General features: G+C 45.9%; 1 protein-coding gene across 1 annotated transcript; it reads left to right on the top strand.

The window, feature by feature from the left end:
* Positions 1 to 1,505: 1,505 nt before the first annotated feature.
* LOC109423416 (conserved oligomeric Golgi complex subunit 3) lies at positions 1,506 to 15,397 on the top strand. Its single transcript, XM_029875854.2, has 6 exons — positions 1,506 to 2,452; positions 6,705 to 7,511; positions 7,571 to 7,734; positions 7,798 to 7,937; positions 13,845 to 14,539; positions 14,599 to 15,397. Exons 1-6 carry the CDS (start codon positions 2,270 to 2,272, stop codon positions 15,304 to 15,306), a joined length of 2,697 nt encoding a protein of 898 aa, XP_029731714.2. The 5' UTR covers positions 1,506 to 2,269; the 3' UTR covers positions 15,307 to 15,397.
* Positions 15,398 to 18,076: the final 2,679 nt, after the last annotated feature.

Below are 18,076 nucleotides of genomic sequence, written 5' to 3'. Positions count from 1 at the left end.
TAGAGCAACCTTAACGGCGGCTACTATTCGAGCAACCCGCGCAGGCATTTTGACTTAGCCACCCTTTTCCACACCGGTAGCAATCAAATTAGTCACCCTGATTCGTATCGGGAAGGCTGTCATATTCCCATAGCATTTTTAGCAGCGAAACTGTCCCGCTACTATATTTGGTCACCCACCCATATCGCTAATATATTTTGCGAGCGCATCCAGCAGCGACCGGTAAAGTATGCTGCAATGAAGGAGGGCTGCCAAACGGGGTATAGGCTAATCCAGATGACCCCCAATTGTAGAGGCGTTTGGTGAGATAAGGAGAAAATCCTTTGTTTACATAAAAAAAGTCAATTTTTTGTCTTCAAATTTTACTCATTTTTACCCTTCTTACACCCATAAGAAGGGTATAAATATCGCTCGAAAAACCGACTTTCGATCCGAGGCCCGGAGGGCCGAGTCTCATATACCAATGAACTCAGCTCGAAGAACTGAGCAAATGTCTGTATGTGTGTGTGTGTGTATGTGTGTGTGTGTATGTGCGTTACAAAAAAAAGTCACGTACGTTTCTCAGCCGTCTGTCAACCGATTTGAGTTCTCTTGGAAGCAAATGAAAGCTACAACATCCTAGTAGAACGCTATTGAATTTTTTTTCGATTGGACGTTTGGTTACCGAGATATCTCTCGAAGAGTACTTATGAGTCATACATCTAAACTTTTTAAGATTTTTGACCAAGTGTATCATAATAAATATTTCGGCCGTTTGTCAATCGATTTTGGTTCTCTTGGCACCAAATGCAAGATACAGCATCCTAGCAGATCGCCCAGAAATTTCGATTGGACATTTTGTTACAGAGATATCTTTCGAAGAATACTTAGGATTTATACAACTAAACCTTTTGAGAATTTTGACCAAGTGTATCATAATAAATATCTTAGCCGTCTGTCAACCGATTTCAGTTATCCTGGCACCAAATGAAAGCTACAACATTCTAGTAGAACCCTACACAATTTCATTTGGATTGGACATTTGGTTACCGAGATATCTTTCAAAGAGTACTTGGGAGTAATACAGGTTAACTTTTTGAGAGATTTTTGACCAAGAGTACCATCATAAATATCTCAGCCGTCTGTCAACCGATTTGGGTTCTCTAAGCACCAAATGAAAGCTACAATATCCTTGACAATATCCTTGTATAAGGCCCTGAAATTTTATTTCGATTTGACATTTGACATTTGATTTGACATTATTATATTCACTTGTTATCTTGCATTAGTTTTTTACCACTCTATGGGATATTATTTTTCCATAAATAATGCTGATTCTGAACAAAGTGTTTACTAGCAGGTTATTGTTTTCAACAAAATTATGAATAACAAATTACAAATACACAGCAATTTTATGAAAACTAACAATATGTTAAATGAAAGCTTTTATGTTAAATACAAATAATACAACAATAATTTTAATAGGTGTAAGAAGGGTTCTGTTCACCATAGGTGGATTAAATGGGGTTTTTGCTCTAGAAGTTGCTATTTTCCATTTGCAATGGCTTCCATTATAATCATTCTTGATGCCCATGCCGACAGATACGGGATTGGCCAGCTAACAAAAAATCCGGAAGATCGCCCGCCGGAGGCATAGCAAGAGCTCCTCAAATTAATCACATAAATTGTTCGTAAGTACCTACCGGATCTTAGCGCACCTGAAAGAGAATTAAATTTTCTTTCCAAAAAGTGCTCGTTTGTTTCTCTACGATGCGGAATTCGATATGAAAAAGTGAAAAAAGTGCACTTTGCCTATGCTGCGCCATGTGAAATTTTGGAGGAGCCACGTTTTTCATAGGGTTCTCATTCCTGCCACCAGATGCGGAGGGATCGTTAGCTTCCGTTGGATTTACCTATAGAAGCGCACAGTTAAAGGTGCTCTAAGGACCCGATTTTGTCAGCTTCATTTAGCGACGAACTTTTTGCTCTCATTATTTTAGCGTCAAACTTTAATCAATTCATTTACGTTCATAACATTTCTTACTGTGGCAACTGCTCGACTTTCCAAGTCATCTTCTGCTTCGACCACGGCGGACGAACCCCTTCGTGCGTTTTTGCGGCTGCTCGCTTGCATCACATCATAAACAAAACAAACAGCCACCGGATCGCCACGAATGTAATTTTCGCGTTTCAGTGGACGATTTTCCACTATAAATTTTCGTGTTTTTTCCGCTTAGAATTAGTGAAGATAGTGCCGGTGCGTGTTTGTTCATTGTGTGCTTGATAACGAATGCCTACGATGGACGACGTTGCAACGCTCAAGAGTGAAAATGCCAGCCTGCGAAAAATTCAATCACGGCTGCTCCAGTGGGAGCAGAAGGACAACCCGCTGGCTCCGCTGAGCACCGCCCAGAATGAGTTCATCAATCGGCTGGCGGATGGTGTGAGTGGTGGCGGACCGACGCCGGGTGCGGTAAGTTTGTGGGACGTAATTCGGACCGAGAATCGATTACACGTCGGATCAATAAAACTCTAAAACAACTACTGACTTTTATTCCCTTGACAAAACAATGAATGACAGTGACATTGAATAAAACTAGGGGTGCACAAATAGTGTCACCACAGAATCCCCTCCAGTCACACCAGGAATCTAACGCGGTGTCCTGAAGGTGTGACTTTAGTGCGCTGGTCATCTAGCTGATCTTCACTCTGATTGGATACGAACGCTGGCTTAATACGGTCGATGGATATCCTCTGAATTTTACCATTTATTTGAAGATCCATGAACTTCTCGTAACGGGCAACAACTTCAAACGGACCATCATAAGGTGGAACGAGTGGTCTTTTGACTGCATCCACCCTAACAAACACGTGACTGCAGCTCTGAAGTTTGTTATTCACGAACACGTGTGGCTTGGCATGATGATCTGGATCGATGGGTTTCCATTTGCGAATAATTGATTTCAAATCCTTTGCAAACTGCGACCGTTCGCAATCGTCTTTAGAAGCTTCGAAGTATTCTCCCGGTATACGAAGCGTTTGGCCGTACACCAATTCTGCAACCGAACAGCCGAAATCGGTACGATAAGCGGTTCTTAATCCCAGCAAGATGACTGGAAGCTGAGTACACCAATTCTTCTTATCAACTGCCATTATGGAAGCCTTTAGAGTACGATGAAACCGCTCGACGAGTCCGTTGGATTCAGGGTGATAAGCGGTGGTTCGAATGTGTCTAGCTCCAATTGACTTCGACAGCTCGCGAAAAAGATCCGATTCGAACTGCCTTCCTTGATCTGTGGTTATAGTATCCGGAACACCGAATCGTGAAATCCACGTGTCGACGAACGCTCGAGCTACTGTCTCAGCAGTCATGTCGGGTAACGGAATCGCTTCTGGCCACCGAGAAAATCTGTCCACAACCGTAAGCAGGTACCGATTACCGTTTGACGGTGGTAACGGTCCTACCAAATCCATATGGACATGGCGGAATCGACTATCAGGAAACGGAAGCTTTTCAACGGGTGCTTTATTGTGTCTATGCACCTTGGAGCGCTGGCACGATACACAACTTTCGACGAACTGCTTGACGTCCTTGTTGACATTCTTCCACACAAATCGATCAGTGATCAACCGGCGAGTGCAGCGTATGCCCGGGTGAGCTAGGTCGTGGATTTGTTTCAGCACTGCCTGTCGATGTCGCAATGGAATGTACGGTCTAACCTTTTGTTGTGATACATCGCAATATAAGGGAACCGATGACAGGCACGTTCTCCGTAGTTCCAATTTCAAGGATGTTGGCGCTTGTAGAAGTTGTGTCAACTCGGAATCTTGCTGTTGATCTTTGGCAATCGCTTCGTAATCCAATGCAACAGGAACGTTTATGGCTGCAACTCTCGATAACGCATCCGCGACGACGTTCAGCTGACCACTGATGTGACGAATATCGCTGGTGAATTGGGAAATGTACTGAAGATACCGCTCTTCATGCGGTAGTCTAGAACTGGGGCTCGAAGTCAACGCTGTCGTAAGTGGCTTGTGGTCGGTGAAAATGATGAACTTTCTGCCTTCCAGTAAGTGTCGAAAATATTGAACAGCCATTTTCATTGCAGTCAGCTCTCTTCCAAATGTGGAATATTTGAGCTGAGGGGATGAAAACTTTTCAGAATAAAAACCTATGGGTTTCCAACTGCCCTCGTCGTACTGCTGAAGAACTGCTCCTGCTGCGGTATTGGACGCATCGATCAACAAACTTAACGGTTTACTGGCGTCCGGGTAGTGCAACAGGGTCGCTGATGCTAGTGATTGTTTGCACTCCAAAAACGATTTCTCAGCTTCCTTCGTCCATGTTAGATTTCTTCTGTCGTTCTTGCGATTATCGGGAATCATTTTTCGCAAGTTGAGCTGAATATCCGTAGCTTGGGGGATGAACCGTTTGTAGCTGTTGACAAGTGCCAAAAAACGACGAAGTTCTTTAACGTTTGACGGAAGAGGGAATTTAACGACGGCATCCACTCGGCTTGGAAGTGGAAGCACTCCATCCTTGCTCACAACGTAACCCAGGAATTCCACGCTTGGCTTTGCGAAATGGCTTTTCGCCACGTTTATAACAAGCCCATATGACTTGAGTCGCTCAAAAACCGCACGCACATGTTGGTGATGCTCCTCCTCGGATGTTGACGCAATGCAGATATCATCGACGAAAACTACGACAAATTCCATATCGGCGAACACACTGTGCATAAACCTCTGAAAGGTCTGACTTGCATTGCACAACCCAAATTGCATTCGGGTGAATTCGAAGAGCCCAAATGGTGTTATGACCGCCGTTTTAGCGACGTCGCAGTCTTCCACCGGAATTTGGTGGTAAGCCCTTTCGAGATCCAGAGTAGTAAAAACGGTTTTTCCCTGGAATGCATTCAACAGGTCGTGGATATGTGGTACGGGATATCGATCAGGGACGGTTACCTGGTTCAGAGCACGATAATCCCCAACGAATCGCCACTGGCCGTTTTTCTTCAGAACGCAGTGAAGTGGGCTAGCCCAACTACTGCTAGACGGACGACATATGCCTAGTTCGGTCATGACTCGAAATTCCTTTTTAGCAGCTTCAAGTTTGTCTGGAGCAAGCCGCCGACATCTACTGGCTAAGGGTGGCCCTTTCGTTCGAATATGATGTGTCACATCATGCTGGATGGTTGATTTTATTGTAGTAGGCAAAGTGACTTCGCGAAACTCCTGTAGAATATTTCGGAAGGGGTGGTCCATAGCAACCACAGTTATGCTATGGAACGGTTTTTCCGATAAACCACCAATCGAAGACAATTTCGTTAGTCCGTCAATCAATCGTCGATGCTTAAGGTCGACGAGAAGTCCGTTTGCCGCAAGGAAGTCCGCTCCGATAATAGCCACACTGACATCACCGTACAAAAAACACCAATTGAATCTTCGTCGTAGGCCGAGATCGATCGTTAGAATACGTTTACCGTAAACCTTGATGTTGGAACCGTTGGCAGCATGCAAGTCAAAGGATGTCGTACCTCTAAATCGTTCTCTGGAGGTCGCTGGGAGTATCGAAACATCGGATCCAGTGTCGATAAGGAATCGTGTGTTGCTGGTACGGTCGAAGATCAAAATGCGGCGACTTTCTTGTATTCCGTCCACCCCCGCCGATTCAGGTGAACGCGAAATTAGTTTTTTCGGTTATAGAACTTGCACGGTTCGCGACAATTTAGCGCACGACTACCAAACTTGCGATGGAACCAGCATATTTCATCATCCGCAGGGAGCTGTCTGGATCGGGACGAGGAGCGACTTCTTGAAGAACGATTTGTTTTGATTCGTTTAATTTCGGTTGTCAAAGATGCAATCTGACAGCGCAGTTCCTCCATCTCACGCGTTTCTGAAGGGCTTTCGACGGACACTGAAGCTGTTGTGACATGAGACGAACATTCTAGCATTTTGTCAGCCATCTCGGCTAACTTTCCGAGCGTCCCGTCGCTGATGGTAAGGATCGCTTTGACGTTGGGTGGCATTCTCTGCAGAAACAACATTTTCATGAGGTCGTCGGTTACGTTTAACCCAGCGGCAAGCTCGAGCATTTTTGCGAGCAAATGCGTTGGCCGCATATCGCCAAGATCGCACGAACTGAGCAATCTCTCCAATCTCCCTTCCGCAGACACTTGGAAACGCGAAATTAGACGGGTCTTCACAGCTTTATATTTATCGACCGCAGGCGGCTGTGTCACTAGGTCCGTTACGTGGCAAATAACCGTCTGGTCAATCTTTGCTACGATATGGTAAAACTTCGTTTCGTCCTTAACAACGTTTGCTAGGGCAAACTGAGCTTCTGCCTGTGCAAACCACATGACAGGATCATTCTTCCAAAATTCTGGAAGCTTCACGGCGACACTAGCTGCAACCGCGGCGGCGTCAGCAACGTTATTTACGACGGGATCCGTCATCGCGCGATGATAAAAACGTTCGGACACAAATTTATGTAGCTTTTCGTCGTCGGGGTCACCAATGTGGGACGTAATTCGGACCGAGAATCGATTACACGTCGGATCAATAAAACTCTAAAACAACTACTGACTTTTATTCCCTTGACAAAACAATGAATGACAGTGACATTGAATAAAACTAGGGGTGCACAAATAGTGTCACCACAAGTTCTTGTTGGATGGTTCTATTGGCAAAGTGAAATATTTTATGATTATTTCTTGCAGCCGATTCCGGAGAGTCGAGAATTGAGTCTGGAGAGCAAGTCCTCTTTGGGTGATTTCAAGCATTCGAGTAGCGTGATCGATTCAACGCAGGATTTCCTCTCGTGGTACAATTCGATCGATTCGGAAATACTGGAACACTATGACGATGTGTATCTGGATTACTACGGTCAGTTGAAGCAGCGGTCGGCGGAATGCGACAAACTGCTGGAGGAGATCGACGTTTTGCTGGATTCGTTGACGAAGCTGACGAATGAGTACAAGTTCGTGTCGGAGAAGACTTCGTCGCTGCACCAGGCGAGTGAGAATCTGCTGCAGGATCAGACCAAGTTGATCGAAGTTGGAGAGGAGATTAAGAGGCGGCTGAAGTACTTCAGTCAGGCGGAGAGTATTTACCAGCGGCTGCAAAATCCGACGTTTTCCGTCTCGAACGATACTTTCGTGGAGATTCTGAACACAATCGATGAGTGTCTGGAGTACATGCGGGTGAATCCGGGATTCAGCGAAGCGTTTGCCTATGGGGTCAAGTATCGTAACTGCCTGTCGAAAGCTACGCAGATGATGAGGAATTACGTGGGAAATATCTTGACGAATGCTACGGCACAGATCGTGGGTCCTCAGCAGCGCAGTGAAGCAGGGATGGAACAGGGATCGGAGGCGACGTTCGCTTTGTACTACGGGAAGTTCCAAGCTTCGGCCCCTAGGGTAAAACGGATTACAGGAATGATCGAGGGGCGGTTGGATCGTAGCGTGGAATACGAGCAGTTGCTGGCGGCGTTGCATCAACAGTTCTTGGCGAATAGAGCAACGGTGGGGAAGGTAGATGAAAGATTGTTTAGCAAAGATTCATTTTATGACTTCAATTGCAGATTATGAGTTCGGGGGTTGAGCAAGCGATCCGAGATCTCAGCAAGAAGCACAAGGGAGACCACTGCGCGCTGGTGCGATCGGCATGTGCCTTCATGGTGCATGTCTGTCAGGACGAACATCGGTTGTTTTTCCAGTTCTTCACCAATTCCAGTCCGCAACTGACGTAGGATTTCGATGGCTGAGGAGTTTTCAAATTGAAGAATTTATATTTCATATCTTTTTTCAGAGCCTACATGGAAGGATTGTGCACAATCTTGTACGACACGCTTCGACCTTTTATCATTAGGATCGACCACCTGGAAACGTTAGCCGAAATTTGCAGTATTCTTCGAGTGGAGATGCTTGACGAGCACGTTAATTATAATCGTGAGTATATAGGTACCATCTAAACAAGCCAAATAGAAAGACCTGTTTAAAAGACAAACCCCTTCTTCTTCCACCAGGGATTCATCCAGAAAATTCTTCAGGGATGCCTCCAACAGTTTCATCACTATTTTTTTTGTAGAAGGAGGAGTTCCTTCAGAAATTCTTTCGGGGGGATTCAGGGATGCCTCCTAGAGATACATCAGAGAATCATACAGAAGTTCCTTCAGGGATTCCCATAAGAGGTCATTCAGAGATTAATCTGAGAGTTCCTTCAGGGATTCGTTCTGACGCTTCTTCAAAAATTTCTACAGGAGTTTCTTTAGGAACTAGTCCAGTAGTTTCCTCAGAGATTCCTCTAGGAGATCCTTCAGAAATTCCTCCAGAATTCCAACGGAGGATTTCTCCTATAGGAAACCCTTCCAGCATACATACATACATTTATTTGTTCAACATCATTAAGACAAGACATAATCAACAATAGTACGCCACAATACTCGGTTTGTGGCTGCCGTTCTCCATCCTCGGTCGCGCCCAATGCTCGCCAGGTCACGCTCCACCTGGTCCGCCCATCGTGCTCTCTGCGCTCCACGCCTTCTTGTGCCAACCGGATCCGTTGCAAACACCAGCTTTGCAGGGTTGTTGTCCGGCATTCTTGCAACATGCCCTGCCCAACGTATCCTTCCGGCTTTGGCCACCTTCTGGATGCTGGGTTCGCCGTAAAGTGCAGCGAGCTCGTGGTTCATCCTTCTCCGCCACACACCGTTCTCCTGCACACCGCCGAAGATCGTTCTTAGCACGCGTCGCTCGAAAACTCCGAGTGCTTGTAGGTCCTCCTCGAGCATGGTCCATGTCTCGTGCCCGTAGAGGATCACCGGTCTTATTAGCGTTTTGTACACGGTGCATTTGGTGCGTGGGTGAATCTTTTTCGACCGCAGTTTCTTCTGGAGCCCGTAGTAGGCCCGACTTCCGCTGATGATGCGCCTCCGAATTTCTCGGCTCACGTTGTTGTCAGCCGTCAGTAAGGATCCGAGGTAGACGAATTCCTCCACCACCTCGAAAGTATCCCCGTCTATCGTAACATTACTACCCAGACGGATCCGGTCGTTTTCGGTTCCGCCTACCAGCATGTACTTTGTTTTTGAGGCATTCACCACCAGTCCGACCTTTGCTGCTTCGCGTTTCAGGCGGGTGTACAGCTCTGCCACCGTTCCAAATGTTCTAGCGATAATGTCCATGTCGTCCGCAAAGCACACAAATTGACCGGATTTTGTGAAAATCGTTCCCCGGCTGTTGAGCCCGGCTCGTCGCATCACACCTTCCAGCGCGATGTTGAAGGGCAGACATGAGAGTCCGTCACCTTGTCGCAGTCCCCGGCGAGATACGAATGAACTGGATAGTTCACCCGAAACCTTTACGCAGTTTTGCACACCGTCCATCGTTGCTTTAATCAGTCTAGTCAGCTTCCCAGGAAAGCCGTTTTCGTCCATGATTCTCCATAGCTCTGCGCGGTCGATACTATCGTATGCCGCTTTGAAGTCGATGAACAGGTGGTGCGTTGGGACCTGGTAAAACCCTTCCAGCATCCCTCCCGGAATTTCTTCAAGAATCTCTTCTGAAATTCCTTTGGGGATTCCTCTTGACATTACTTCGGGATGCCTCTTGAAAAGGTTTCAGAGATTCTTTCAGGAGTTTTTTTCAATGATTGCTCCAGAAGTTCCTTCAGTGGTCTCTCCAGGAGTTCGTTCAGGGATCTCCCTTATAGCTCCAGGAGGATTCAGGGATGCCTCCAGGTGTTCATTAAGATTTTTTTCAGAAGTTCCTTTAACTATTTCAACAGGGGTTCACTCAGGTATCCTTCCAGAAGTCCATCCAGAGATTATTCAAGAAGAATTCATAAATGCCTCCTGGCGATGCTTCAAGAATTCAGTAAGAAATTTCTTCTGGAATTCCTGCAGGAGGTCTTTAGAAATTAGTCTAGGAGTTCCTGTAGAGATTCCTTCTGAAGTTTCCTTAGAAATTCCCACAGAAGTTCTTACTGAAATTACTCCAGGAGTTACTTCAGAGATTGCTCCAGGTGTTTCAGGGATTTTTACAGATGTTTCTTCAGAGATTCCTCCTGAATCTCTTCAGATGTTCCTACAGAAGTTCCTTCAGAAATCTCTCCAGGAGTTCCTTCAGAGAATCTTATAGAGGATCCAAGGATACCTCCAGAAGAATTTTGGGGATCCTGCAGAAGTTTACTCAGGCCAGGGATTCCTATATAAGAGTACATCTAAGATTTCTTCAGGATATCCTTAGGGGAGTCCTGGAAAAGTTCCTTCAGGGATTCCTTCTGAAACTTCTTCAGAAATTTCTACAGGAGTTTCTTTAGGAACTAGTCCAGTAGTTTCCTCAGAGATTCCTCCAGGAGATCCTTCAGAAATTCCTCTAGAATTTCAACAGGTGAATTCTCCTGACATTCGGTAGGGATCGCTCAGGGAGATCCTTCAGGGATCACTCCGGGAGGTTCATCAAGGGTTCCTAAAGGAAACCCTTCAAGCATCCCTCCCGGAATTTCTTCAAGAATCCCTTCTCAAATTGCTTTGGGGATTCTTCTTGGAATTACTTCGGGATGCCTCTTGAAAATGTTTCAGAGATTCTTTCAGGAGTTTTTTCAATGATTGCTCCAGAAGTTCCTTCAGTGGTCTCTCCAGGAGTTCGTTCAGGGATCCCTCCCTTATAGCTCCAGGAGGATTCAGGGATGCCTCCAGGTGTTCATTAAGATTTTTTTTCAGAAGTTCCTTTAACTATTTCAACAGGGGTTCACTCAGGTATCCTTCCAGAAGTCCATCCAGAGATTATTCAAGAAGGATTCACAAATGCCTCCTGGCGATGCTTCAAGAATTCCGTAAGAAATTTCTTCTGGACTTCCTGCAGGAGGTCTTTAGAAATTAGTCTAGGAGTTCCTGTAGAGATTCCTTCTGAAGTTCCCTTAGAAATTCCCACAGAAGTTCTTACTGAAATTACTTCAGAGATTGCTCCAGGAGTTTCAGGGATTCTTACAGATGTTTCTTCAGAGATTCTTTCTGATTTTCTTCGGATGTTTCTACAGAAGTTCCTTCAGAAATCTCTCCAGGAGTTCCTTCAGAGAATCGTATAGGAGGATCCAAGTATACCTCCAGAAGAATTTAGGGATTCCTCCAAAAGTTTACTCAGGGATTCCTATATAAGAGCACCTGTTAGATTTCATCAGGATATCCTTAGGGGATTCCTAGAGAAGTTCCTTTAGGGATTCTTCCAGAAGTTCTTACAGGGATCGCTCCTGGGGTCCTTTCAGATTGTAGATTGAGATTGAGATTTTTTTTTCAGTAGAACTCACGGATGCCTTCAGGAGTGACATCAGAGATTTCTGCCCAAGCTCATTCAGGAATTCCTACAGGTGTTTCATGAGGGAATCTTTTAGGAAATCCTCCAATAATTTCCTTAGGATTTTAATCGGCCATATCTCCAGGATATTCTTAAGAGATCTTTCATGGAGTTTCTTTAGGTCTTTAGGGGATACCCTTGGTGATACCTCCTGCAAATCCTTCTCACTACCTGAGATGATTCCCTTTGGGAGAGTCCGCTGAAAATTCTTCGAGGATTCCGCCTGGAAATCCTTCGAAGATACCTTCTGGAATTCCCTTGGGATTTCCCCTTGGAATTCCAGCAGGGATTTCTCCTGTAATTTCTTCGGGATTTCTCCTGGACTTTCTTCAGCGGCTCCCCAGGAATTCCTCAGGGAATAGCTCCTGGAATTGCTTCGGAGACTCTTCCTAGATTTTCTGTTGCGCTTTCCTCCTAGACTTTCTCCTGAAATGCCGTCGTGGATTTCTCCTGGAATTCCTTTGGTGAATCCTCTTAGAATTCCTTCGGAAATTCCTCCTGGAATTACTTGAGGGGTTCCTCATGGAATTCCTCTGGGGATTCCTCCTAGACTTCATTTAGGGATTCCTCTTGGACTTTCTTCGGAGATTCCTTCTGGAATTCCTTCGGAGGTTCCTCCTAGAATGCATTCTGGAATTTCTTCTAGAATTCCTTCGTGGATTCCTCCTGGACTTTCAGGGATTTCTCCTAAAAATTTTTTGGAGTTTCTTTCTGGAATTCAAATGTCCCAAATGGATAATAACGTGCCTCTGGAGCCGGCCTTCTGATACCTGAAGAATTACTTAATGATTCCAACTGGGTTTCCTTCAGAGATTCCTCATAAAATTCCTCCAAAAGTCATCCTGGAATTTCTTCGGTATTGTTGTCTAGAGTTCCTTCGGGGATTTCTCCTTGAACTGCTTCGGAAATTTCTCCCGGACTTCCCATGGGGATCCCTCTTGGGATTCCTTCAGTGTTTCCTATTGAAAATTCTTAGAGTGTTCCACTTGAAAATCCTTCGGAGATTCTTCCCAGTATTCCTGCCCCACGCCCTGGGATTCCTGCAGGGATTTCCTCTGTAATTTCTTCGGCGATTTATCTTGGAATTCCTTCGGGGATTCCTCCGGGAATTAATTCGAAGATTCCTCTTTGAACTCTTTCGGGGATTTCTTTTGAATTCCTCTGGTGAATCCTCCAAGAGTTTCTCCGGGGATTCCTCCTGGAAATTTATCGGGGTTTTCTTCTGGACTTCGTTCGATGGTTCCTCTAGAAATGTCTTAGTCCCCTCCTCTCCTGATATTTCGCTAGGAATTCCTCCTAAAAATTCTTCGAGAATACCTACTGGAATTTCTTCGGAGTTTGCTTCTGGATTTCCTTTCGAAATCCCTTCGGTGATTTCTCTTCGAATTTCTTTGGAGATTCTTCCTGGAATTCCTTAGGGGGTCCCTCATTGAATTCTTCCGGGAATTCCACATGGAATTCCTCCTAGATTTTTTTCGGAAATTTCAACTGGAATTCTTTCGGGGATTTCTCTTGGAATTCCTTGGAATTCTTCTGCAATTCCCTCAGGAATTTCGTCTGGAACTCCTTCAGAGATTTATTTTGGATATTTTTCGTTGATTTTTTTTTCTTTCTCGAATTATCTTGGCAATTCGTACTGGAATTCTTTTAGGGATTCCAGCTGAAATTTATTTGGATTACTGCTGGAATTCCTTTGAGGATTTCCTGCAGAATTATTTCAGTAGTTCCTCATGGAATTCTTACGAGGATCTTCTGGAACTCCTTCGGGGATATCTACTAAAATTCCTTAAAGGATTTTTTCCTACAATTTCTCCGGGGATTCCTCCTGAAATACTTTCGGAGATTCCTCTTGAAATTCATCCAGGGGTTCATCATTGAATACCGTCGAAGATTTGCCCTGGAGTTCCTTCGAGGATTCCTGCTGGATATTTTTCGATGGTTCCTCTTTGAAATCCTTTGATGATTTCCTTTCTTCCTTTGGGGATTCCACTTGGACTTCCGTCATGGATTCCTCCTGAAAGTCTTCCGGAGTTTTCTCCTGGAATTCCTTTGGTAATTTCTCTTAGAATTTCTTTGGAGATTCCCCCTAAAATTCCTTCAGAAATTGCTCCTGGAATGCCATTTGGAACTATTTCGGAAATTCCTCCTAGAGTTCCTTTGTGAATTCCTCTTGGAGTTCCTTCGGGGGTTGTTTCTGGACATGCTTCGAGGATTTCTCCTAAAATTTTTTTTCTCCTGGAATTCCTTCGAGGTATTTTCGTAGAATTTCGATAATTCCTCCTAGAATTCTGTCAGGTATTTCTCCTGGAATTTCTTCAGAGATTACTCCTGATTATTTTGCGTTGATTCCTCCAAGAAATCTTTTGTGTTCTTCCAGTTCTCTTGAAAATTCACACTGGAATTCTTGTGAGGATTTCTGCTGGAAATTCTTTGGGAATTCCTGCTTGAATTTCTTTGGTTGGGAACACCTGTTTAAAAGACAAACCCCATTTTCTTCCACAGCCGAATCCCTGGAAGCGTTCGCAAAAATAGTCTACCAGCTGCTGCAGGACGTCCAGGAGCGAATCGGTTTCCGAGCGCAGAACTACCTCGAGTCGGACATCCTCAACTATCGGCCATCGGCCGGGGACCTTGCATATCCGGAAAAGCTTGAAATGATGGAAAGCATTGCCCTGTCGCTGCAGGAGAACTACCTGAGGCGTGCCGATTCTCGCAGTTCCATAGTATCCATGACTTCGCTGGCATCGCAAGAGGTGGAAAGCATCAATCAGCAAGCGGAACAGGCCGCCAAATCCCGGGCCAGTAATTCGCCGGCCGATCTGCACGGAATGTGGTACCCGACGGTGCGCCGGACGTTGGTCTGTCTGTCGAGGTTGTACCGCTGCATCGATCGGGCCATCTTCCAGAGTTTGTCCCAGCAAGCGCTGGCTTACTGCATCCAAAGCGTTTCCAATGCTGCCGCACAGATTAGCCAGAAGAAAACGACCATCGATGGCGAGCTGTTCGAGATCAAGCATTTGCTGATTCTGCGCGAGCAGATTGCCCCCTTCCGGGTCGATTTTACCGTCAAGGAGACCAGCTTGGATTTCAGCAAGGTGAAAACGGCAGCCTTCGAACTGCTGCAGAAGAGGAAGCAGCTGTTCGCCCTGGGATCCAATAACGCCTTGTTGGAGTTTTTGCTGGACGGAACTCCTCAGGTATGGAACTTCTGGTAGAGAACCACTATTTTTCTAACTCCAATATTTTCAAAATTCAGGTCAAAGAACAACTACTGGACTCCCGCAAGGACGTCGATCGCCAGCTGAAAACTGTTTGCGAGATGTTCATCAAAGACGCCACCCGGCAACTGGTGGGACCCATCCTGAACTTCATCGACACCGCTCAGAACCACGTGAAGCAAAGCGCAGCATCCGGATCAAGTCAACCGTCTGCCACAAAGCCCCAACAAGGTCTAGCCCTCCGGATGGCCGCCTTCGCTGCACCGCAGCAGATCAGTTCCGTGATCCAGGAGAGCATTCGTAACATCAAAACCAAACTGGGTGCACTGCAACGATCGATGCAGCTCTACCTGGCCAACAAGGACACCGAGTTCATTTTGTTCCGACCGATCCGGAACAACATTATCGGATCGTTTGTCAAGCTGGAACAACTGCTGACGACGAACTCGTACAGCAAGGACGACCTGACGATCGTCAGTTGTCCCTCGGCGGAGCAGATTTCGGTGCTGTTGTCGAGTGTCAATCTGAGTGGTACCGTTGCAGGGGCGGAACCGTTCGGTGGAATTCAACGTAAGATAAGTACTTCCTCTGTGGGAGCCACCAAGCCGCCAATTGAGAAGAAGGTGAGCTTCGATAGCGGGGCCAATACGGTGGTTCAAATAGATACAGGAACCGTTGAGGTTGAGGTAAGTACGGAATCAGCCAGTGCGCCGGATGCGGTTGAAGGTAAGATTGAAAGCGAGTAAAGTATGTTAAGTAGAATTTATACATTCTGTTAGTTGTTATCTAGAGGACACGCAATATTTAATATATCAATCCATTATAATCAGACGAAAATACAGCGTTATTTTTCCGAAAGCCTTGGTTTAGTTGAGGTTTTTCACATCCTCTGACTTGTTTGTTGTTTCAAAACTAAAAACGACTCGGACCATTAGTGATGGTACTAACTTCTACTTCTATTCAACGTGAATCAACGAATTTTCTTTTGTTTGATTTTTTGTAGGCAAGGGATGGCAAAGCTGCTCAAAAAACACATGAGAAGAAAAGGCAGGGTGAAAGACTGGGATCACTTCCGACGACCACGATGGAGACAATACCACTTCCCGATCGCCCCAAACCAGGGGCCATTTGTTGTGTATTTGCCAGCTTGGAAAAGTACTACGGACCACCTTTTCTGGGAATACAATTCAACGTGCCGTGCGTCCCGTGTCCAGGGATGAATGGTCAAAGGCGTTAATGCAGTGCTCTGGCGTGATCGGCCTTGTTTTCCGTGGTACTCGTGGGAATGAAAATGCGTTTTAATAATTTGAATTCTAATAGTAGCACAGGAAGTAGTGAGGTTAACCTCTTCGCAAGAATTGGGTGGGAAAGGTCTCCGCGGGGATGAGCGAATACTGGAGGCGGCAGCCATGCGTGCAAGACTAGCGTGGGTAAGTATTGGACGAAGTGCGTTTATCAAAAGCTGGATGGGATGTGATCATCGTCGACTTTGCGTCCTGAAAAAGTAAAAGTAAAGAACTTATTGGAATCGAAACTTCCATGGTAATGGAAGCACCGGATCGAGCTTTATCGGCCGTAGCAGTCAAGTCCAAGATCCTCCCAGGACGTGAAGCCGAAGCAAGGATCAAGGAGCAGCAGTGATGACGGTGCGTTCTATATCGTAGCGATGAGCAACATCAAAGACGTCGTTGGGGCGACGGCGAGCAAGGGTAAGGTTGATTGTCGTTTCAACTGTAATAAATCTAGCTATTACTTGAGCGCCTGTTCACCAAGGAGGTGCGGCTCAAACAGAGTCTTTTCTGGCAGCCAGCGGCTGAGTAAGAAACGCTGCACCACGCCCAGCTAGATCCAAGGTCATCAGGGTGGTCGTCTCAGTGTTGGTTGGGACGTTAATAGGAGAAAATGCGACTCGATACAATCGGCAAAGACCGACGCGACGAACTAAAAACTACGATTGGAAACTTGGAACATGATTTGTTGATCGAGCCCTGAAGATGGTCCAATAGTCGGACCGAAACGTCGGCGATGGTAAGAAATTAATTAACGCAATCTGTTAGACTGAAAACCGAAATCTCCCAAAGTTAGCAAGTCACTAGGTTTCGCAGGATGTGACTGGATAATCTACGACGAACTACATCCCCGCAACTTCGACATTGTGGCGTTGCAGGAACTTTGTTGGACTGGACAGAAAGCGTGGAAAAGCGGGCATCAAGCGGCTCCCTTCTACCAAAGCTGCGGCACCACCAATGAAATGGGAACAGAATTTATAGATTCTGGTAAGATGGGATAACGTGTGATCGGATGGCCGGATGGCAGCCGGTCAACGCAAGGATGTGCATGTTGAGAGTTTCTTCAACCAAAGCATCATCATCGTGCACTGCCCACACGAAGAGCCTGACGACGAGAAAGAAGCGTTCTACGCGCAGTTAAAGCAAACATACGATGGTTGCTCGCCGCGTGACGTGAAAAACGTTTTCGACGACGCGCTAGTAGTAAGAAAGGAAATGTACAGACCGGTAATCGGGCGAAATATAGCCTGCACGCCGTATCGAATGATAACGGCCAGCGATGCGTAAACTTTGCGACCTCTCGTGGTATGGTAGTCCGAAGCACTTTCTTCCCCCGCAAAGATATCCTAAAAGTCACCTGGAGACCGTCAAACAGAAAACTAAATCGACCACGTTCTAATCGACGGTAATTTTTTGTCGGATACAGCCAATATCCTCACATACCGCATTGCGAATGTAGATTCGGATCACTATCTAGTCGCAGTATGCATGCGCTCAAAATTTACGCCGATTATTGCCACGCGTCGAAGATGAACGCCGCGGCTGAACGTCGAGTGGCTCAAGACTACACGCAGCAGTTAGCAGTGGCCCTAATAACGGAAGAGCAGCTCGGCGCAGCTACACTTGAAGATGGCTGGTGGGACATCCGATCCGCCATAAGTTGTGCCTCGGCTGCTGCATTAGGCTTCGCGACTCCGAATCACAGAAACGACTGATACGACGGCGAAAGTGAATAGTTGAAAATAGAGAAGAATTCAGCATGGGCGAGAATGTCGCAAACCCGTTCGAGGGCAAATGAGGCACGTAATAGACAGGCGCAGAACAGGTAGAGCTCAGATTTCCAGAGGAAAAAGTACCAGCAGGAAGAACGAGATCGCGAAGCGATGGAAGAGCTGTACCGCGCTAAGGACACACGGAAGATCTACGAAAAGCTGAACCGCTCGCGCAGAGGCTTTGTGCCACAAGCCGACATGATGCTACGTTAGAGTTTATTTTTTGCCACAAAGCTTCTTCAGGGTGACAAAATCAGGCTAGATTTGTTGCAATAGTAAAACTGGTTGTTTCAAAACGCTTATGTAAATAGATTAAAACTAACAAATTAAACTAAGCCGAAAAGTACTCACGCAAACAACTCAAACAACTTTTGCCACCTGGGAAAAACACTTCATCAAAACCGTTGAGACACCCCTCGTTGACGAACCAGTTTCGGCGAGTAAACAACCGGCTA

This window comes from Aedes albopictus, chromosome 3 (assembly GCF_035046485.1).
Source record: "Aedes albopictus strain Foshan chromosome 3, AalbF5, whole genome shotgun sequence".
Classification (NCBI taxonomy): Eukaryota; Metazoa; Arthropoda; class Insecta; order Diptera; family Culicidae; genus Aedes; species Aedes albopictus.
Note: the sequence above shows the minus strand (reverse complement) of the source record. Positions and strands in the feature narration are given on the sequence as shown.